Below are 23,495 nucleotides of genomic sequence, written 5' to 3' on the forward strand. Positions count from 1 at the left end.
ATAAAACACTATCAGGTTTTTTCTTACTCTAATTGTTTAAGAGCCAATAGAATTCTTAAAGATGTCTTTAAAAATAAACCACTGAAGCCCTTGCCATATAGGTGGTTCGTTAGAATGCCATCCTGATGTGCAGAGGTTGCCAATTTAACTCTCCCTGCATAACTTTATCCTCTGTGTCCAAATTCTGCTTACTCTGAGTCTCGTACAAATGTTACGTATTTACCAAGTCTTTAACCTCAGATCATCTCTCCCAGCAGAGCTCCTGCATCATTCTCCCATTCCCTTGAGCTCAGCACTTCTCTCACCTTCTGCTTTGTTCATAGTTACCTGTGGTCATAGCTTGTCTTTACCCCTAACTCTGCAGTCCCTAAGGACAGGCCTGGGTTTAAATGCCTCAGGTCCTAGAGCAGTGTCAGGCACATAATAAACACTTGATAAATGTTTAGTGGATTCATGACTGGATAGTGTCTCCATGCAAATATTAAGTTCCTATTAAACGCTGTATTGTGACAGGCTGCTTGGGTGGCACCCTGCCTGGGAGCAGGCTCAGTTTCCCTTACCTCTTTGTCTCCCCCTAGGCTCGTTCAGCATTGAGACTCTTCCCCTGCATGCTGCTACTTGTGGGGAGCCCTCCCCGCCTCACCTGGCCTCTCCCTCCTCGTCACCGCCTTCATCACCATCTGTACTGTGGATATCCTCCTCAGAGAGCTCTTCCCCCGTCTCCTGGGTCCAGTGCCCTATCTGCCAGTTGCAGTTCTCAGCAGGAGAAGTGGAAGAACATGCCAGCGTGTGTGGGGAGGTCTCTCAGGCATGAGCCATGAGGTCCTATGGTTTTGGTCCCTTGTCCTCTGTGACTAAAACTGGGAGTGGATTTCTTGACAGCCAAGCAGGGCTAATGAGGCCAAGACTCTCTCTGCTTCCCTCCACTCATTCCCTCAAGACTCTGCCTGGGGGCACCTCTGGGCCCAGCCTGCGCCCTACTCCCAGTTGTCAAGGCTTCTGTCACCATGGCACCTTATTGTCCCAAGGACAGTTTCATCCTTTTCTCCCTTTGGAACTTCTGGTGCAGATTTGGTGATCTCTCTAGGGCTTTGGAACCCAGTCCAGATATCTTCCCCTAGTGAGTGGTATGCTTGCTTGTGCCCATTTTCGTGAAAGGAAAACTGAGGCCCTGTGAAAAGAGGCACTGTTTTGTAAATAAGACCCCATGGTGTACTAGGAATGTGACTTTTGAGCAGGAGACTGACCTGAAGTTAACTTTCTCTATGTTTTTGTGGGATCTCTTTCTAGATATAATCAGATTACCATGGTGCTGTGTGACTTATAGCAAGTTATTTATCTTGGGCCCAGAATTGACCCTCAGTAACAGAGAAGATAAAGCCCCTGCCCTGCTCACAGAGCCATCACAGGGTTCAGATGCGTTAATGACTAAGGAATGGTTCTAGGCTTGGCCGTGGAACCTTGGGCAAATCTTTGTCCCCACCTGGAGGCAGTTGGACCAGAGGGTCTCTAAGGTCCCCTCCAGCTATGACTTTCTAAATTCTATTCCTCTTTTTTTTAGCAACTATGTCCTCTCTCCCCTTTCCCAGAAGATTAATTGTGTGGCACTAACATCAGTTCCCCTGGTCTCCAGGGTACAGGGCTGAGGGGCAGCAGCTGGTCCCAGCAAAGGGAGGGCCTGGGGCGAGGTTCTGAATGAACAGGAAAGAGGCAGCTGGACACAGGGGAGCGGGCAGCAGGCATTCTGGCCTTCAGTCCGTGCCAGCAGAGGTGGCACAGCCATGGACCCCCCTCATGGTAAGAGGACTTCTGCTCCCCACCTTCCCCCATCCTGGTCCCATTTCTGGCCATGATTAAAACATTAAATTTACCAAAGGGGTGGCAGGGACATCTTAGCTGCCATGCAGGTGGTGGCTGTGACCATGTGGGTAGGGGAAGAGCCCGTGGAGCCCTGAGCCTGGGCCCAAAAGAAAAGAGCACTGAGCATGGGCTGGGCCTGGCAAGAGATAGGGACACAGCACTGAGCGGGAATCACCACCCCGAGCAGGAGGAGGGAGAGGCAGGCAGTGGGGGAGCTTGGTGGCGGAGGAGTGTGTCCTGCTACAAGGCCTGGACAGAGCTGAGGGACTTGGGGAAGCCCAGTTCAAGACCCCCCTATGTGGACGTGTCTGGACGTGTCCTTCAGACGCTCTGGGACTTCCAGAGGGTTGAGCAGCTGGGAGACGAAGCCAACAAGATGGAGCGGGGTTCTGTACAGCTCCTGGGACAAGGCAGGCAGGCTCCTGTGCAGTCCCATCCACCTGCTCGGTGTGCCCGCATTTGGCCCCAAGATGTGTGGGTTCCTGTGAGGATGGAAGTTGTGCTGGAGAAGGAGCCCCCAATCAGACCCAGTCCTGGTATTTTCTTAACCTGAGAACCCACATAATAAAATGGTAACTAAAATTTTTGTTAGTATGTGTTTGGGACAAAGAAGAATATGGTGACTGGGGATAGAGGGTTAAAGGCTCGAAAGTGGGAACGAGAGGGAGGCCCCAAAACAAATGGGGTTAGAAACTCCGAGTCCTAACATCTGCACTCCTGCACCAGCCACAACCTAACTGGACCAAGGTCGTGAACAAAAAGCTCAAGTTCCCGCCTCCATTCCTGGCTGCCGTCCAGGAGGGGCAGCTGGGCCTCGTGCCGCAGCTACTGGAATCGGGTCGAGGCCACAGGCAGCGGGTCCCTGCAGGGTGTACAGGGGGCCAGGGACCACTCCTGGAGGGAAGCTCTCGATCTGGCCATCCTCCTGGCCCGCGAGGCCATCACTTGTGTGCTGTTGACCATTGTCAAGTTTGACTCTGGCAGATCCATGAGGCACTGCTCGTGGCCGTGGACACATAGCAGCCAGCAGTGGCGCATCGCCTGCTGGCTGGCGGGAACGGAAGAAGGGCTGCAAAGTGGACACCAGGTCTTTCTCCCTGGCTTTCTTTGACTCATCAGTAGATGGTTCTGCTTTGCACCTGGTGTCACTCCACTCACCCTGGCCTGCCAGAAGGACTTGTACAAGATAGCACAGCTTCTTATGGAGCAGGGCCACATCATCGCCCAGCCCACCCAGCCTCCTGTGCCTGCTGCCTTGAGTGCAGCAACGCCCACTGCTGTGACCTGCTGATGTTCTCCCTGTCCCGCATCAACACCTACCGTGGCATTGCCAGCAGGGCCCACCTCTCACGGGCCAGTGAGGACTCCGTGCTGGCTGCCTTCCAGCTCGGCCACAAGCTCAGGCATCTTTCATGCCAGGGTCTTGAGTATAAGGTTAGTTTCTCATGCTTCCCCTACCCTCAATGCCTGGTATCCGTACTTCCACCAGGGCATGGTTGGTCCTGTGGTGGGTGTTCTGGGAACTGGAATAAAACAGATGATGAGACCCCATTCTGTTTTAAGGAAACCTCCATTTTGCTTGGGGGCAGGGGTTGATGTCACAGAATCCTGCCTTGAAGGGGATATATTCTTTTTTTTTTTTTTTTTTTAAGATTTTATTTATTCATTATAGAGAGGGGAGAGAGAGAGAGAGAGAGAAGTGGGGAGGAGCAGGAAGCATCAACTCCCATATGTGCCTTGACCAAGCAAGCCCAGGATTTTGAATCGGCAACCTCAGCGTTTCCAGGTTGATGCTTTATCCACTGTGCCACCACAGGTCAGGCCCAAAGGGGATATATTCTAATGGCAGAGAGCTTTAACTTTAGGAGCACCTTATCTTATGGGAGTGGCAGAGACACTACCCTCAGGGCACTCTGGGTCTGAGAGAAGAGAGAACACAGACAAACATAAAAAGCAGCTGGACAGGCCCTGGCCTGTTGGCTCAGTGGTAGAGCGTCAGCCTGGCATGTGGAAGTCCCGGGTTCGATTCCCAGCCAGGGCACACAGGAGAAGCGCCCATCTGCTTTTCCACCCCTCCCCCTCTCCTTCCTCTCTATCTCTCTCTTCCCCTCCCGCAGCCAAGGCTCCATTGGAGCAAAGTTGGCCGGGCACTGAGGATGGCTCCATGGCCTCCGCCTCAAATGCTAGAATGGCTCCGGCCACAACTTGAGCAACACTTCAGATGGGCAGAGCATCGCCCCCTGCTAGGCATGCCAGGTGGATACCGGTCGGGGGCATGCGGGAGTCTGTTTGTCTCCCCACTTCTAACTTTGGGGGGGGGAAGCAGCTGGATAGACAGAAGATAGTACCGTCTGTCTTCTCTGAACACCTACTGCGTGGTCTCACCTAGAGTGTGGCACATTGGGGCCTCAAGCTTGTGATCACAAGCAGGGGGAGGGCAGAGAGAGGCAGACAAGGCACTCCCAGGATGCTCCTCTTCGTTCATGCCTATGTGGATGGTACTACAAGGGCTTCCAACACCCAGGAAAAGGAAGTCAGGAAGCTACAGCTCTTGTGTTCATGACTGATTCCTTGGGAGAAGCAGAATTGATCTTGGCTACACAAGTAAGTGGTTTAATACAAGTAGAGTGGGGCTCTCAGGTAGCAAAAGTAGACACAGTGAGGCATGCAGGGACCTGTGCAGGACAGTGAGTGTTTGAGGGACCTGCAGACGGACTGGTCAGGGGCCTTGACTACCACCTATCCAGTTCAATGCATCATTCACTGATGTCCACTTTGTGCCAGGCAGACTCGGTCCCCATGCTCATTAGGTGGGGAAACAGACGAGGATATGAAAGCAAGGCCTGCGGCAGGATATGACCTGTGCCAGGAGAGCTGGGGAAGGAGCCTGCTACTTCACTGGGGCAGTGGAAGGGTCTGACCATGAGGAGGGAGCAGTAAGCAGTCCTTTCCAAAGGATGGTCTCTCCATTCTCCCAGCAGCTCGTGGAAGGAGGCAGCAGAAATTACCACCCCCCTTTTCAGGCAAGGGAGCTGAGGCCTGGAAAACAGAAGAACCTTACCCAATGTGACACCACTGAGGGACAGGGCTGGGACTTGGACCTGGCCTCCCAAAATCCTAGGCTGTATTCTCTCTGGAGTTAGGGCCTCAGGTCAAACCAAGGAAAGGATGGGTAAAGTGGAGGCAAGATCTGCCTTATTTGTGTCTGCCTCTCGTCAAACGGCCAGCAAGGGCTCTCGGGAAAGTTAAGTAAATGAACAAGAGAAAGGCATGAGAGTAGGAGTGGGACAGGAAATAGGAGTTAGGAAAGGGGCGTACAGGGATGGGCATAGGTGGCAGAGGGGTTTGGGCTGACATGACTTAGTGACGAGACAGGCAGCACCAGATACACTAAACTGACAGGAGGTACCTCATTACAACAAGGAGGAGAAAGGAATGGCTGACCCAGGGTAACATCAGACGTGGGGAGTGATCGGCCAAGGGCAGGACAGAGGTGGCCCAGGCCCACTGTGGGGAGGGCAGTGGCTAAAACTGGGGCTGAGTCCACATGGTGGTAGACACACCTGGACCTGCTCCCCTGCAGCCCGAGTATATTGTCCTGCAGTCGCTGAGCCAGGACTACGGCTTTGAACTGTTGGGCATGTGCCGGAACCAGAGCAAGGTCACTGCAGTGCTCAACGACCCAAGTGAGGACAGCAGGCCGAGACTGAGCTTGAGGCCGAGGGCCTGGCCCAGGTCTTTGAGGAAGGCATTCCCAGTCTAGCGAGACTGCGACTGGCCATCAATTATACCCAGAAGCGGGTCAGCTGGGCCCTACTAACCACTACCCCCTGCCCAACCCTGATCCCTTGCCCTGCCATCAGACCCAGGCCATGGCAACAGTTACCTTTCTTTTTTTTTTACTTCCTGTGGCAACAGTTTCTTAACTGGTCTCCATGCCCCCACTCTCTTATCCACTTCCCTTCCATTCTACTCACAGTAGCCAACATGAAAATCAGGTGTCACCCCCCTGCTTAGAACTCTTCATAGCTTCCTAATGTTCACAGGCCATAGCAAGGATTTCTTCTGTACCATATTTCCCCATGTATAAGACGCTCCCATGTATAAGATGCTCCTTAATTTTGGGGCCCAAAATTTGAAAGAAAATGTATTACATAAAGTTATTGAACTCAAGTGTTATTCATCATAAAATTCATACAACTCCTCATCACTGTCAAAACTCCCATCCATTAGCTTGTCCTCATCTGTGTCTGATGACGAATCACTGTCTTCATATATTGCCTCGTCTTCAGTTCCATCTTATGGCATTTGAAATACAACACTTCTACAACCACCGTATAAGACGCACCCAGTTTTTAGATTCCAAATTTTTCAAAAAAATATACATCTTATACATAGGGACATACGGTATATTACAAGGTCCTGCATGACATGCTTGGTCCCTACTTACATCTCACAAGCTTCTCCTTTGCCCTCTGAGACCAGCTATGTGGCGTTCTCTCAGCTCCTCAATGTTCTCAGGCCTCCCTGCGTTGGGAACACCCTTCACATCTCCTTCCCTTTCCCCTCGTTGATTACCATGGATCTTTAAGCTTAGCTTGAATGCTTTTCAAATAATCTTTTCCCACCTCCCAGACTAGGTCATAACAGCCTGTGTGTACTACTGCTTCATCGCACTTAGCACACTTTAAAATGTTGCTCTAATTAGTGTCTATCTTACCCCCTATTCTTACCCTAGAACAGTGGTTGGCAAACTCATTAGTCAACAGAGCCAAATATCAACAGTACAACGATTAAAATTTCTTTTTTTAAATTTTTTTAAAATTTTTTTTATTTATTCATTTTAGAGAGGAGAGGGAGAGACACAGAGAGAGAGAGAGAGAGAGAGGAGAGACAAGCCAGAGAAGGTGGGAGGAGCTGGAAGCATCAACTCCTATATGTGCCTTGACCAGGCAAGCACAGGGTTTTGAACCGGCGACCTCAGCATTTCCAGGTTGACGCTTTATCCACTGCACCACCACAGGTCAGGCTGAAATTTCTTTTGAAGGCCCTGGCTGGTTGGCTCAGTGGCAGAGCGTCGGCCTGGCGTGCGGAAGTCCCGGGTTCGATTCCTGGGCCAGGGCACACAGGAGAAGCACCCATCTGCTTCTCCACCCCTCCCCCTCTCCTTCCTCTCTGTCTCTCTCTTCCCCTCCCACAGCCAAGGCTCTATTGGAGCAAAGTTTGCCCGGGCGCTGGGGATGGCTCTGTGGCCTCTGCCTCAGGCGCTAGAATGGCTCTGGTCGCAACAGAGTGATGCCCCAGATGGGCAGAGCATCGCCCCCTGGTGGGTGTGCCGGGTGGATCCCGGTCAGGCACATGCGGGAGTCTGTCTGACTGCCTCCCCGTTTCCAGCTTCAGAAGAATACAAAAAAGACAAAAAAAAGTAAAAAAAAAAAAAAAAGAAAGAAAGAAAATAAATTTCTTTTGAGAGCCAAATGTTTTTTTTGTGTGTGTGTTTTTTTTTTTACTTTTATTATTTTTTTTTTACAGAGACAGAGAGAGAGTCAGAGAGAGGGATAGATAGGGACAGACAGACAGGAATGGAGAGAGATGAGAAGCATCAATCATCAATTCTTTGTTGTGGCACCTTAGTTGTTCGTTGATTGCTTTCTCATATGTGCCTTGACCATGGGCCTTCAGCAGACTGAGTAACCCCTTGCTGGATCCAGTGACCTTGGGTCCAAGCTGGTGAGCTTTGCTCAAACCAGATGAGCCCACACTCAAGCTGGCAACCCTGGGGTCCCAAACCTGGGTCCTCCGCATCCCAGTCCAATGCTCTATCCACTGTGCCACTGCCTGGTCAGGCAAGAGAGCCAAATGTTTTAAACTTAAACTATATAAGTAAGTAAGTACATTGTTATTAACTTAATTAGGGTACTCCTAAACTGGCCTTTGCGCCCATACGTGGTACAATATTTTGTGGAAGAGCCTTGCTCAAGGGGCTAAAGAGCCGCATGTGGCTCACGACCCATGGTTTGCCAACCACTGCCCTAGAATGTAAGGTCCTTGAGGACAGGGACCATGCTTGTCTTGTTCACGGGCCGTATGGCACTACTATGTGCTCAAGAAATATTGGTTGACTGAAGGAATGAAAGCTGGAGCTCAGAAATGCCAAGTGTCTGTATGAGCCGGGGTAGTCCAAATGGTTTCACAGAAGCAGAACACCTTTGGCTGGGTCCTGGTGGGGGGGGAGAAGGAGCATGTCTGGGTATCACTCAGGCTCATCTCCCACCCCTCACATCCCACGCTTTGTCCCAATGTGCCAGTTTCAACGAGACATTCCAGTTTCTGTTCTGGACCATGTTTGGCATGGAGGAGCACAGCGTGGGAGACATGCCTCAGTTTCTGGTGCCTGAGTTTTGTGGGCCGGGCCCTCTATGTCATCCTTACCATCATCATGGTCATTGTGCTGCTCAGCATGCTCATTGCCATGATCACCAACTTCTTCCAGAAGATTGAGGTGCGTGAACTGAGGCCAGCTTAGGCCAGGGAGGAGAGGGGAGATGCGTAGAGGAAAATAGGATACAAGGAATCAAGGCACTTGGGTTCTTGCTCTGCCTCCACTACTGTTTTGTGGCTGGGGACAAGTCTTCCTCTTGAGGCCTCATTTTCCTCATCTGTAAATAAGGGTCTTAGTCATGTCAGTTTCTCCACACACAAGTCTAGTACTCTCTCTGCTTGATAGTTGGGAGGAAGGGTGTGTTGCAGAAACATAGGTGGGAGCATGAAAAGGGAAAGGGAGGAAATGGCAAGGTGAGGGTTTGTGGCTGGAGAAGTCTCTAGGCAAGAACTAGATGTCAGAAGGATGAAGAATAATGGGGAGGAAGGGAGGAGAGAGGGAGGCAGGCAGGGGAAACATGGGCAGGGGACGATTGTGAAGTTAAGGATGGGGACAAGGAAGTGGTTGGCACCTTGAGTAGAAGAGGCTCAAGTAGTGAGAATAGGGGGACACAAGGCACGCGGAGTGGGCAGGAGGGCTGTGTACCAAAGTGGTCCTTGCAGAGCCCCTACCTACTGGCCCACAGGATGATCCTGATGTAGAATGGAAGTTTGCTCTCTCCAAGCTCTACCTGTCTTACTTGCAAGAGGGCCTGACCCTGCCCAGCCCTTCAATATCCTGCCCTCCCCCAAGGGCATCTTCTACCTTCTCAGGTGATAACCTCAGAGTTCTCACTCCCAGCACCCAGCACCCAGCACCGCTGCCCACCTCCTGTCACACTTCCCTAGACCCTGCCCTCTGACTAACCTCTCCCCGCCATCTGGATCTCTCAGGAGAATTTTCCAGTTTATCTGCTGTTGCTACTCCTGCTGCAAAGCCGAGAAGCCAGATTATCCCCCAATCCCCACCTCTGTGAGTACCTCATCTGCTTGCTGTTGGTCCTCCTCACCTCAGGCCTGACTTCAACTGTGTTGTCCATTCTGCCCGTTCCTCTGCACAACCCTGGCTTGTCTGTCTTTCCATCTGTGTCCCCAGAAAGCCTATTCCTAATTCCTACTCTCTCACATGGCATGTCCTTTCCCCTTTCTGACTCTGGCCATTTCCTAAATTTCCACCCCTGTGTGTCCAGCTTAAACAGTAGTCCACGCCACCCTCCTCCCAAGCCACCGACATCCTCTAAGCTCCAGACAAAACTTTTTGCCTTAAACTGGATCAAGACATGGTTGAATGTTTTCCAGAAAAATATGTTATGAAGCTGAGAGAACAATGCCCCACAAATTGGAAAAACTAGAAGGCTGGCAGAGGCCTAAGAAGGGAGGGCAGGCCTTTAAGGGGGTCACACACCTCTCCTTCTCTGCTCCCTAACTAAGCCTGGCTTGGCATGGGAGCTCTTCCATGTGACCATCTGCTTCTCTCCCCCACCCTCTCCCCCTTTTCTCTCTCTTCCTCTCCCACAGCCAGTGGTTCAACTGGTTTGAGCACCAGCCCCAGGCACTGTGGATAGCTCGGTTGGTCCATGCATCAGTCTCAGGTGCTGAGGATAGCTCGGTTGATTTGAGCATCAGACCCAGACAGGGGTTGCCAGGTGGATCCCGGTTCAGGCACGTGCGGGAGTCTGTCTCTTTATCTCCCTTCTTCTCACTTAAAAAAATAAATAAATAGAGATGACGTCAGAGTAATGGCGGGGTAGGAAGCGATACCGATAAATCTCCCCCAAAACTCAACAAGATTTTCAACCAGAAACAGAAAAACCTATACTTGGAGCTTCCAGATGCTTCGCAATACACCCAAAGGTATGATTGAGTGAAAAATTGGCTAAATATATAACCAAACCCCGAAGGAAATAGGGAGTAAGAAATGCTCCGCCTTCCTCACTAACCTAAACAGGGCAGCTTTCTCTGGTAACTGTGAATATAGAAACTGAGGCAGGCAAAGGGGGTGAATAGATCCAGGCCGCGACACAAACGGCCGAACCAGGCTGTGGCACGGAGATCCAAGCCGAGGAAAATCTGATCCTGTGGCAAGCCGGGCAATACAAGCTAACACTCACGCCAAACCCAAACAAAGAAAGACAAGCGGAGCGGCCATTTTACCCGGTCTCCTGGTCGGTGCGCAGTTAGTGGGCGAGAATTTCTTCCTAGGCCCCAAGAGTGGGTGCCCGTGTTGCCCCACGGAGAGGCAGGGTCAGAGGCCTTTCTGTGGGCCGAGGGCAGAGTCTCTGGGCAGCCCCAGCGCCCTGGGAAAGCCACGCACGGGAGGGAGAACTAATTCCAACGGTGGAGATTTTCCGTGCTGGAGGGTGTTTCACTCAGAGGGAAACGCGGCCGGCCTCATATCCTGGTTTGCGCGCGCAGATAAGGAGTGAGCGATTCCTCCGAGTGCCTCAGCAGTGCGCGCCCGTGTTATCGCACAGAGGGGCAGAGTCAGGGGCCTTTGTGTGGGCCAAAGCGGAATCTCGAGCTGCCCCAGCGCCTTGCAAAAGCCGCGCACGGGGACGGAGCGAGACTCAATTCCAACGCTGCAACTTTTCCCTGCGGTTAGGGATTTCACTCAGAGCATGAGACTGCTGGCCGGATATCCTGGTCGCAGACAGTGAGTGAGAGTTTCCTCCAAGCGCCCCGGAAGTGGGCGCCCGCTTGTGTTACCGGACAGAGTGGCAGAGCCAGAGGTCTTTGAGTGGGCGGAAAGCCCGCCTGATTATGCTAGCAGCTCTGACTGACTGAGCCTTACCCAGAGCCCTGTGCTGAGTGGAAATAGAGTGGGGAGTTGCCAGCTCTTTGAGCCTCTTACTATCCAGGCAGAGGCAGCAGCAACCCCATAGCTGGATTATCAGGCTACTAATTGAGGAAGGAAAGACTAGGAGAAAGGCTCCAGGAACACGGACTCTCTCACTGTCGGAGCCTATAAATGCTAATGAGCTTCGACTGCCAACGAGACTAAAGCACAATACATGACATTGCCATAGAGACTTATCAGCTGCAAACCTCTACCTGAGCATGCCAAAGGGGCAGAACCCGGGGTACAGAGTCACCGACCAGGAAGAGGGAGAGAAAAGAAAAAGCAAGAAGATAACCTCTCAAAATCAAGAATAATCTGCAGACTTTATAACCTATCCCATTTTATTATATTTGTTCGTTTGTTTCTCTTATCTTCATTCTTGATACTTTTTTTTCCTCCTCCAATTTGGCCGATTAACTCTCTACCGGTCTTACTCTCTCCTCTCCTTGAACAACACTACCCATAAGTGTTACATCTCCCATTATCTTTTCTCTTCTCTTCCTTTCTCTCTATGAGGGTTGCACTCTAAAACCCTTAACTCTCTCTCTCTCTCTCTCCTTTCTTTTTTCTTCTTTTAGTGGTTCCCTCTTTTTTTCTCTCTCTCTCTTTCTTTTCTCCCTCTATATTAGTTTCTTCCTTTCTCCTTTACATCTCCTCTCATTCAAACCTCAATAACAAACAAATTATCTTATCTGGGACTCAAACTTATGTTTGTGGCATTTTGGGGGGTTTTTACTTCACCTTTTTAACTCACTAGCAGTGCTCCCATCCCTGGCTCTCCATATTATCTAGTTCTTGTTCCACTAAATACAATAGTAATTTTTTAATTTGTCCCCCCATTTTTCTGTTTTCCTCTTATTCTTCTCATAACTCTTAGACAACCAACACCTAAAAGCAAATCATTTTATTCTTGACCCAAATTTTTTCCTTATTTGCTTTTTGTGGGTCCATACGCTCTTTATTTTTCTATTCTTTTTTTTTTTTTTTTTTGCCCCTTTATTACTTTTCCCCAATTCAGGCCCTCCATCACAGGCATTGTTTGTTATAATTCACAGTCCACCACAAGATTTTCTTAAGAAAGAGGGGAGAGGAGAGGAGAGGAAAAAAAGAGGGGGGGAATAATTTCCTTTTTTTTTAATTTTTATTTTATTTTATTTTTCTTTATTTCATTATTAATTTTTTTAAAAAAAAAACTTTTCGATTTTTTATTTTTTTATTTTTTTTAACTTTTTATTCTTTATTAAATCTCATTAATACTATCAACAAAACCACCCTCAGATGCCATTAAGGAAGAGAAAATCAAATATCATGGATACAAAAGAAAGAGAGGTAACACAGCTAGATGAGGAAAAATCTATGGAGAAAAAATTTAATATATTGGAAACCTTGGAGCTAAATGACAGAGAATTCAAGATAGAAATACTAAAAATCCTCCGAGATATACAAGAAAACACAGAAAGGCAATTTAGGGAGCTCAGAAAACAACTCAATGAACACAAAGAATATATGTCCAAGGAAATTGAAACTATAAAAACAAATCAAACAGAGATGAAAAACTCAATTCAGGAGCTGAAAAATGAAGTAACAAGCTTAGCTAATAGAACAGGTCAGATAGAAGAGAGGATTAGTTAAATAGAAGACAAGCAACTTGAGGCACAACAGAGAGAAGAAGAGAGAGACTCAAAAATTTAAAAAAATGAGATAGCCCTACAAGAATGATCTGACTCCATCAAAAAGAATAACATAAGAATAATAGGTATATCAGAGGGAGAAGAGAGAGAAAATGGAATGGGGAACATACTCAAACAAATAATAGATGAGAACTTCCCAAGCTTGTGGAAAGAACTAAAGCCTCAAGTTCAAGAAGCAAACAGAACTCCAAGTTTTCTTAACCCCAACAAACCTACTCCAAGGCATATCATAATGAAACTGACACAAACCAACAGCAAAGAAAAAATTCTCAAGGCAGCCAGGGAAAAGAAGAACACAACATATAAAGGAAGGCCCATTAGATTATCATCAGATTTCTCAGCAGAAACTCTACAAGCTAGAAGAGAGTGGACCCCAATATTTAAAGTCCTGGAAGAGAGGAACTTTCAGCCATGAATACTATACCCATCAAAGCTATCCTTCAAATATGAAGGAGAAATAAAAACATTCACAGATACAGAAAAGATGAGGGAATTTATCATCAGAAAACCCCCACTCCAGGAATTACTAAAGGGGGTTCTCCAATCAGATACAAAGAACAAAAAAAAAACAGAGCCACAAGTAAAAGCTCCAAGAAGAACACAATAAAACCAAATTTAAATTGTGACAACAACAAAAAGAAAGAGGGGGAGAAGATGGAGATTAACAGTAGCAAAGGAAGATGCAGTGCAAAAGTACTCACAAAATAGTTCGCTACAATGAACAGGGTAGGGACCCTTTTCATTACTCAAAGGTAACCACCATTGATAAAACCACCACAGAAGCACATGTGATAAAAAAGATAGCGCCCTGGCCGGTTGGCTCAGCGGTAGAGCGTCGGCCTAGCATGCGGAGAACCCGGGTTCGATTCCCGGCCAGGGCACACAGGAGAAGCGCCCATTTGCTTCTCCACCCCTCCGCCGCGCTTTCCTCTCTGTCTCTCTCTTCCCCTCCCGCAGCCAAGGCTCCATTGGAGCAAAGATGGCCCGGGCGCTGGGGATGGCTCTGTGGCCTCTGCCCCAGGCGCTAGAGTGGCTCTGGTCACAACATGGCGACGCCCAGGATGGGCAGATTATCGCCCCCTGGTGGGCAGAGCGTCGCCCCTGGTGGGCGTGCCGGGTGGATCCCGGTTGGGCGCATGCGGGAGTCTGTCTGACTGTCTCTCCCCATTTCCACCTTCAGAAAAAATGAAAAAAAAAAATTAAAAAAAAAAAAAAAAGATAGCAACAGAGGAAAGATGTATGGAATACAACCAAATAAAAACAAAAGATAGAAAAACGAAAGAGAAGGATCAAACAAGACACAAAACTAACAGAAAGCAAGATATAAAATGGCAATAGGGAACTCACAAGTATCAATAATTACACTAAATGTAAATGGATTAAACTCACCAATAAAAAGGCACAGAGTAGCAGAATGGATTAAAAAAGAAAATCCAACTGTATGCTGCCTACAGGAAACTCATCTAAGTAACAAGGATAAAAACAAATTCAAAGTGAAAGGCTGGAAAACAATACTCCAAGCAAATAACATCCAAAAAAAAGCAGGTGTAGCAATACTCATATCAGATAATGCTGACTACAAGACAGGAAAAGTACTCAGAGACAAAAATGGCCATTTCATAATGGCTAAAGGGACACTGAATCAAGAAGACATAACAATTCTTAATATATATGCACCAAACCAAGGAGCACCAAAATATATAAGACAGCTACTTATCGATCTTAAAACAAAAACTGACAAAAATACAATCATACTTGGAGACCTCAATACACCGCTGACGGCTCTAGATCGGTCATCCAAACAGAGAATCAACAAAGACATAGTGGCCTAAAACAAAACACTAGAGCACCTGGATATGATAGACATCTACAGGACATTTCATCCCAAGGTGACTGAGTATACATTTTTCTCCAGTGTACATGGATCATTCTCAAGAATTGACCATATGTTGGGCCACAAAAACAACATCAGCAAATTCAGAAAAATTGAAGTTGTACCAAGCATATTTTCTGATCATAAAGCCTTGAAACTAAAATTCAACTGCAAAAAAGAGGAAAAAAATCCCACAAAAATGTGGAAACTAAACAACATACTTTTAAAAAATGAATGGGTCAAAGAAGAAATAAGTGCAGAGATCAAAAGATATATACAGACTAATGAAAATGACAATACGACATATCAGAATCTATGGGATGCAGCAAAAGCAGTGATAAGAGGGAAGTTCATATCACTTCAGGCATATATGAACAAACAAGAGAGAGCCCAAGTGAACCACTTAACTTCACACCTTAAGGAACTAGAAAAAGAAGAACAAAGACAACCCAAAACCAGCCGAAGAAAGGAGATAATAAAAATCAGAGCAGAAATAAATGAATTAGAGAACAGAAAAACTATAGAAAAAAATGAATAGAACAAGGAGCTGGTTCTTTGAAAAGATCAACAAAATTGACAAACCCTTGGCAAGACTTACCAAGGAAAAAAGAGAAAGAACTCATATAAACAAAATCCAAAATGAAAGAGGAGAAATCACCACGGACACTGTAGATATACAAAGAATTATTGTAGAATACTATGAAAAACTTTATGCCACTAAATTCAACAACCTAGAAGAAATGGATAAATTCCTAGAAAAATACAACCTTCCTAGACTGAGTCAAGAAGAAGCAGAAAGCCTAAACAGACCTATCAGTAGAGAAGAAATAGAAAAAACCATTAAAAACCTCCCCAAAAATAAAAGTCCAGGCCTTGACGGCTATACCAGCGAATTTTATCAAACATTCAAAGAAGACTTGGTTCCTATTCTACTCAAAGTCTTCCAAAAAATTGAAGAGAAGCAATACTGCCAAAGAGATTTTATGAGGCCAACATACCCTCATACCAAAACCAGGCAAGGACGGCACAAAAAAAGAAAACTACAGACCAATATCTCTAATGAATACAGATGCTAAAATACTAAACAAAATACTAGCAAATCGAATACAACAACATATTAAAAAAATAATTCATCATGATCAAGTGGGATTCATCCCAGAATCTCAAGGATGGTTCAACATACGTAAAACGGTTAATGTAATACACCATATCAACAAAACAAAGAACAAAAACCACATGATCTTATCAATAGACGCAGAAAAGGCTTTCGATAAAATACAACACAATTTTATGTTTAAGGCTCTCAACAAAATGGGTATAGAAGGAAAATATCTCAACATGATAAAGGCCATATATGATAAACCATCAGCTAACATCATATTAAATGGCACTAAACTGAAGGCTTTCCCCCTTAAATCAGGAACAAGACAGGGTTGTCCACTCTCTCCACTCTTATTTAATGTGGTACTAGAGGTGCTAGCCAGAGCAATCAGACAAGACAAAGAAATAAAAGGCATCCATATCGGAAAAGAAGAAGTAAAGGTATCACTTTTTGCAGATGATATGATCCTATACATCGAAAACCCCAAAGAATCCACAAAAAGACTACTAGAAACAATAAGCCAATACAGTAAGGTCGCAGGATACAAAATTAACATACAGAAGTCAATAGCCTTTCTATATGCCAACAATGAAACAACTGAGAAGGAACTCAAAAGAATAATCCCCTTCACGATTGCAACAAAAAAAATAAAATACTTAGGAATAAACATAACAAAGAATGTAAAGGACTTATATAATGAAAACTATAAACCATTGTTAAGGGAAATCGAAAAAGATATAATGAGATGGAAGAATATACCTTGTTCTTAGCTAGGAAGAATAAATATAATCAAGATGGCTATATTACCCAAAGCAATATACAAATTTAATGCAATTCCCATCAAACTTCCAATGACATTTTTTAAAGAAATAGAGCAAAAAATCATCAGATTTATATGGAACTATAAAAAACCCCGAATAGCCAAAGCAATCCTAAAGAAAAAGAATGAAGCTGGGGGCATTACAATACCTGACTTCAAACTCTATTATAGGGCCACGACAATCAAAACAGCATGGTATTGGCAGAAAAATAGACACTCAGACCAATGGAACAGAATAGAAAGTCCAGAAATAAAACCACATATATATAGTCAAATAATTTTTGATAAAGGGGCCAACAACACACAATGGAGAAAAGAAAGCCTCTTCAATAAATGGTGCTGGGAAAACTGGAAAGCCACATGCAAAAGAATGAAACTGGACTACAGTCTCTCCCCCTGTACAAAAATTAACTCAAAATGGATCAAAGATCTAAACATAAGACCTGAAACAATTAAGTACATAGAAGAAGACATAGGTACTCAACTCATGGACCTGGGTTTTAAAGAGCATTTTATGAATTTGACTCCAATGGCAAGAGAAGTGAAGACAAAAATTAATGAATGGGACTACATCAGACTAAGAAGTTTTTGCTCAGCAAGAGAAACTGATAACAAAATAAACAGACAGCCAACTAAATGGGAAATGATTTTTTCAAACAACAGCTCAGATAAGGGTCTAATATCCAAAATATACAAAGAACTCATAAAACTCAACAACAAACAAACAAACAATCCAATAAAAAAATGGGAAGAGGATATGAATAGACACTTCTCCCAGGAAGAAATACAAATGGCCAACAGATATATGAAAAGATGCTCATCTTCTTTAGCTATTAGAGAAATGCAAATCAAAACGGCAATGAGATACCACCTCACACCTGTTTGATTAGCTGTTATTAGCACGTCAGGTAATAGCAAATGTTGGAGAGGCTGTGGAGAAAAAGGAACCCTCATCCACTGTTGGTGGGAATGTAAAGTAGTACAACCATTATGGAAGAAAGTATGGTGGTTCCTCAAAAAACTGAAAATAGAACTACCTTATGACCCAGCAATCCCTCTACTGGGTATATATCCCAAAAACTCAGAAACATTGATACGTAAAGACACATGCAGCCCCATGTTTATTGCAGCATTGTTCACAGTGGCCAGGACATGGAAACAACCAAAAAGCCCATCAGTAGATGACTGGATAAAGAAGATGTAGCACATATACACTATGGAATACTACTCAGCCATAAGAAATGATGACATCGGAACATTTACAGCAAAATGGTGGGATCTTGATAACATGATACGAAGCGAAATAAGTAAATCAGAAAAAAACAGGAACTGTATTATTCCATACGTAGGTGGGACATAATAGTGAAACTAAGAGACATTGATAAGAGTGTGGTGGTTACGGGGGGGAGGGGGGAATGGGAGAGGGATAGGGGGTGGGGAGGGGCACAAAGAAAACAAGATAGAAGGTGACAGAGGACAATCTGACTTTGGGTGGTGGGTATGCAACATAATTGAACGACAAGATAACCTGGACTTGTTGTCTTTGAATATATGTATCCTGATTTATTGATGTCACCCCATTAAAAAAAATAAAATTATTAAAAAAAAAAAAAGAGGAAGAAATTGAATATGGGTCATAGAAAATAATTGAGCAATGCTTTTAAAAAGGTTTTTAACCTGATATTTTATAACCAGCTAAACTATCATTGAGGTTGGATTAAATGAATTCATTTTCAGATTTGAAAGAACTCAAAACTAAGGTAGGGAATCTGAACCAGAAAAGCTATAGCATCCCTGTGTAATGCTGTACCACAGGACTGAATAACAGTCAATACAAATCAGAAGCAAGGAGATGGACTTTTTTAGAAAGGAAGACTTTAGGAGGAATATAACAACATAGAATTGATTGACTTAGAAAAAAATTTTGATGGAAGTGTAAAGAACGCTAATGAAAAAGAAATTAAAATTGTCTTTATATAAAAAGGCAACTCAACAATTAAAAAAATAAAAGATATCAACTCTAGGAAAAAGAAAAAATTCCCCCCTAAAAATTGAAAACAACTATGGTACTATACTTGGCTTAGCAATAAATTACATTTACATAATCATAATAATAGAACCCCAGACTTCTAATTCAACCACAATACATTACATTATTATACCGGAGGACTGGGGACGTGGCAGTGAGGCTGGGAGTGGAAGGTGGGTAGAGGGTATGGGTAAGCATCGGAAATCTACTTGTAGTACAATTAAGTAATTCGATAACATCCAAAATAAGTAAATCAAGAAATGGCAGTATTAACATACTATTTATTAATACAGAACTAAATGCCCAAGGAAATATAGAAGGTGTTGAAAGTAATTGACTCAAGGACATAACTGAAAAGGGATGAGAGATGGGAAGTTATTCTTTTTCATTGTAAGCATTTAATGACTGAGTGTATATAACTTTGATAAAAGTAAATTTTATTTTTTAAAATAAAAATAAATAAATAAATAAATAAAAGAAAAATTTAAAGCAGTATTCCTGCCAGGTCTATCTGTTCCCCCTTAAAACATGTTACCTGAGGATTTCTCTAAGCCAGGGCCTCCAGGTCAGCACTGTGGGCAACAGGCCAACTCTGGAGCTCTGAGGTCCCTGGATCCCCAGGGGAGGAAGGCTTCCCTTATCTGGTCAATAGTTTGTTCACCCTGTACTGGAAATAAAGATATACATAATGGTGGTCCCTCGAGGTGCTGGGTAGCAGAAGGAAACAGACTGTAATTGCACAGGTACACCTATGAAAGAAGGAAGTTCTGTGCTACTAGAGCACAGAGGAGAGGTCCCAGACCCAGGCTCATGGGCCAGGGAGCTCCTGGAGGCCTGGGAGGCAGAAGAGAATCCTGAAGGCTAAGCAGGAGGTTGATGGGGAGATACAATGAAAAAGGGAATTCTAGGCGCAGGAAAAAGCATGTACAAACACATGGAGAAAACATAGCCCAAGAAATGCAATGCCAAAGGTTCCCAGTTCCCACCACATCCTGGCTCCAGGCTACCCAGGGATACCTCTGTCATCCTCCTAGGTCTCTGACTCCAAATTCTAGAATTACCTTTTCCCCCTGGCTACTTCCTGGCCCTGTCCAGGCTGCATAGTGCATGTCTGCACACATGTCAGGGCTGCTTCCACCCTAGGGTGCATGCAACTCAGCTTCTTCGCCTGAGGTCGGATTCAGTTCTCTGGCCCTGTGCCCATTCGTGGTCAGGCAGAGTCACTGCATGCCACCAGATCCCACCAGACCAGCCAGCTGGGGTCTCCTCAGTCTTCCATTGCACCTGCACTGAGGTCGCACCCTCTTCCAGCTACCCCACCTCGTAGACTGTTCTTCATGAATCAACCAGGTGTGCCCTCCCACTTACGCTGCATTCTCAGGAAATGGAATCCCCAAGTTCTTATTCCTTATTTCATACAAGAAAAATGCTTGCCTGACCTGTGGTGGCCCAGTGGATAAAGCATCGACCTGGAAATGCTGAGGTCGCCGGTTCGAAGCCCTGGGCTTGCCTGGTCAAGGCACATATGGGAGTTGATGCTTCCTGCTCCTCCCCCCTTCTCTCTCTGTCTCTCTCTCCTCTCTCTCCCTCTCTCTGTCCTCTCTAAAAATGAATAAATAAAATAAAATAAGAAAAATGCTTTATGTGCTCTGTTCCTGAAAGGGCCCATCATTCTCTCTCATACCTCTGCCTGACCCATCTCTGTCAATTCCACATCTCCTCTTTAAATATTTAATTAAATGCTCTGCTTTTTTATATTATAAAAGTAAATATGTTAACTATAAAATATTCAGAGGGAAGATAAAACTAGATCAATAAAAATTATTTCCTAAGTATTTGGAGAGCTCCTCCTCTACGCCAGGGAAGTGCCAACCTGGTAAGGAGGCGTTATTACCATCTTCTTCTTAAATCTGGAGACACTCAGGTCTGAAGAAGTTGACTAACCTGCCTGAGGCACAGAGCTGCGAAGTGCTGGGATTTCAGCCTCTGTCTTCTGAGTCCAGCACTTTTCCTACTCTCTCTCAATTATCTGCCCTCTGTGTCCTACTTGCCCTTATGGTACTATCCTGAGACATAACTGGACCAGAACCAATCATTCTAATTGGCACAATGGTTTTTATTTTATATACATGAGCAGGTCCGTGAGGGAGCCTCCCAAATCCCTTAGTTGCCCACTCTGCAGAGAGTTTGAAGGTGAGGACTAACCTGGACTAATTCAACTCAGGAAAACCAAGATTGAGATGGTGGCAGGAGAGAGCCCAACTCTGCCCTGTTCCACATTTGTCTCTGCCCACTCCCGCTCCACCTCCCAACCCTCATCCCACCACCCAGCTCCTAGCCTCTATCCTCCTGCCTTCCAGAACTGCACCAGGATCCAGATGTGTGACCTTCCGGGACAGAAAAATCTGCACGGATGTTGCCTCCATCCTCCATTGCCTGGGGGAGGGAGCAGTAATTAGAGAAAGGCTGACTGGACAATCTCTCTCACCCTCCTGTCTTCCCACCCCAGGCCAATCCTGGGGCAGGGGCAGGGGCAGGGACCAGGGAAGGAGATCAGGGATCCTACCACCATCATGTCATCAGGGCTCTGGTACAGTGCTTCATAGAGACTGCCCGGCGGGAGTTTGAGGAGACCTGTCAGAAAGGTTGGTCTCTCACCTCCAAGCCTTCCCCATTCTTGCTCCTTTCTGGCTGAGATAAATGCACCACGCCCAGACTCACACCCCTCATTCAACCTGCAGTTATATATGGCCCCATCCTACCTGCCCTTAGAAGCCACAACCTGTGCAGTGCGGCCCCTCATTTTCTTCATTCATTATTCATTCACTTATTCATTTTTTTTTTTTTTGGTAATTGATGATTTTCTTTCTTTCTCTTTTTTTTTTTTTACAAAGTCAGACAGGGACAGACAGTCAGAAACGGAGAGATAAGAAGCATCGATCAGCCCTGGCTGGTTGGCTCAGTGGTAGAGCGTCGGCCTGGCGTACAGAAGTCCCGGGTTCGATTCCCGGCCAGGGCGCACAGGAGAAGAGCCCGTCTGCTTCTTCACCCCTCCCCCTCTCCTTCCTCTCTGTCTCTCTCTTCCCCTCCCGCAGCCAAGGCTCCATTGGAGCGAAGATGGCCCGGGCGCTGGGAATGGCTCCTTGGCCTCTGCCCCAGGCGCTAGAGTGGCTCTGTCGCAACAGAGCGACGCCCCGAGGGCAGAGCATCGCCCCCTGGTGGGCAGAGCGTCGCCCCTTGGTGGGCGTGCTGGGTGGATCCCGGTCGGGCGCATGCGGGAGTCTGTCTGACTGTCTCTCCCTGTTTCCAGTTTCAGAAAAAAAATACAAAAAAAAAAAAAAAAAAAGAAGCATCAATCATTAGTTTTTCGTTGCACATTGCGACACCTTAATTGTTCATTGATTGCTTTCTCATATGTGCCTTGACTGCGGGACTTCAGACTGAGTAACCCCTTGCTCGAGCCAGCAATCTTGGGTCCAAGCTGGTGAGCTTTGCTCAAACCAGATGAGCCTACGCTCAAGCTGGTGACTTCGGGGTCCCAAACCTGGGTCCTCACGTCCCAGTCCAAGGCTCTATCCATTGCGCCACCGCCTGGTCAGGCCACTTATTCATACTTTCTACCAACATACACTGCCATGTCCCCTCTGTTCCAGGCCCTGTCTTGGAGGGAGCGGGACTGTGTAGATAGAGCAAATAGGAAGCTTTCAGTCTGGTGAGGATGAGAGAAACTGTCTTATTTAGGCAAAAAGTGCTTAGCTAAGTGAGACACAGACTACAGTGGGACCCAAAGGAGAGAAGGAGCCTATCATTTTGAGAAGCTCCTGGGAAGGTAGAAGGACAGAGTACCAGCAGTTGGAGAAACAGGAGGTGGGATGTGAACTGGGCCCTGAGGACGACTATGACCTGGGCAAGTGTAGATGGGAAAGAGGGCTGATGGGGCGGATGTACAAATCTCCACCCATTAAACACTTTCCCTTAGGACTCCTGATCCCTTCCCTGGCCCACAGACTTTCCCTCTTTGTGTCTTCTAAACTCAGGCCACCTGGCCCTATTCAGATTCATCTGCCCCAGACTCCACCTACCCACCTGACCCCCATTCTCACTTCCTCCACTTCTGCTTCAGGAGCTCCAAGCATGATGTCCCCTCGGGGTCTGTCAAGGGTAGGTATGGCACAGGGCAGGTTCATCTTCTGAAGGACCTCCTATCAATGCTCCTCCCCACCCCCCACAGAGCTGACCAAGACTGTCTCTCAACTACAAAGTGAGGTAGCTGCTGTGCAGCAGACTGGCAGAGGGAGGGACGCCCCAGCCCCCGGATGGTGCCAGCATCTTTGGCCGCTACATCACCAAACTGCACAACAGGTTCCAAAATCTAGCCCCCTCCCCCCATTGCTGAGACACCAGAGCTGATAGTGCCAGGGCCTGTGGGGACCCAGATAGCTTCAGAAACTGAGCTTGAGGACACTAGAGGAGCTGGGACTCCAGCTCCTGGGGAGTCTAGTCCTTCCTCCCCAGCTCATGTGCTAGTGCACAGGCAGCAGGAATCAGGGTGGGCTGGGAACCTGCCCCGGGGGAAGATTCAGGAACCAAGGAGGGGTCCTGCTGCAGTGGGAGGTTTCCTTCTCCAGCTACTGAGTAAAGCAGCCCCCATGGCGAGGGTGGGGGTCATTCAGTAGGAGCCCATACCGCTCTCCTTACCTCAATCAAGTTTCTGTTCAGGATGTCAGGTGCCTCAGAGTGAGAATCTGTCTCTTCATGTTTTGAGATCCCTTCTCTCTCTCCCCCAAAATGGACCCTTGTGGGTACAGGGCAGAGAAATGGCTTGCTCTGGGTTATCAAGTATCTTGGGCTTAGGATCCTA

At 46.4% G+C, this 23,495-nt stretch overlaps 1 protein-coding gene and 1 pseudogene across 1 annotated transcript in view; both read left to right on the top strand.

The window, feature by feature from the left end:
• XNDC1N (XRCC1 N-terminal domain containing 1, N-terminal like) overlaps nucleotides 1-3,411 on the top strand; it is a 40,412-nt gene extending 37,001 nt beyond the window's left edge. The window contains exon 11 of the mRNA XM_066250700.1: nucleotides 579-3,411. Coding sequence (XP_066106797.1) covers nucleotides 579-814 — 236 coding nt within the window. The 3' untranslated portion in view covers nucleotides 815-3,411. The remainder of the gene's footprint in view (nucleotides 1-578) is intronic.
• On the top strand, nucleotides 1,902-23,273 carry LOC136319588 (short transient receptor potential channel 2-like; annotated as a pseudogene).
• Nucleotides 23,274-23,495: the final 222 nt, after the last annotated feature.

This window comes from Saccopteryx bilineata, chromosome 1 (genome assembly GCF_036850765.1).
Source record: "Saccopteryx bilineata isolate mSacBil1 chromosome 1, mSacBil1_pri_phased_curated, whole genome shotgun sequence".
Taxonomy (NCBI): domain Eukaryota; kingdom Metazoa; phylum Chordata; class Mammalia; order Chiroptera; family Emballonuridae; genus Saccopteryx; species Saccopteryx bilineata.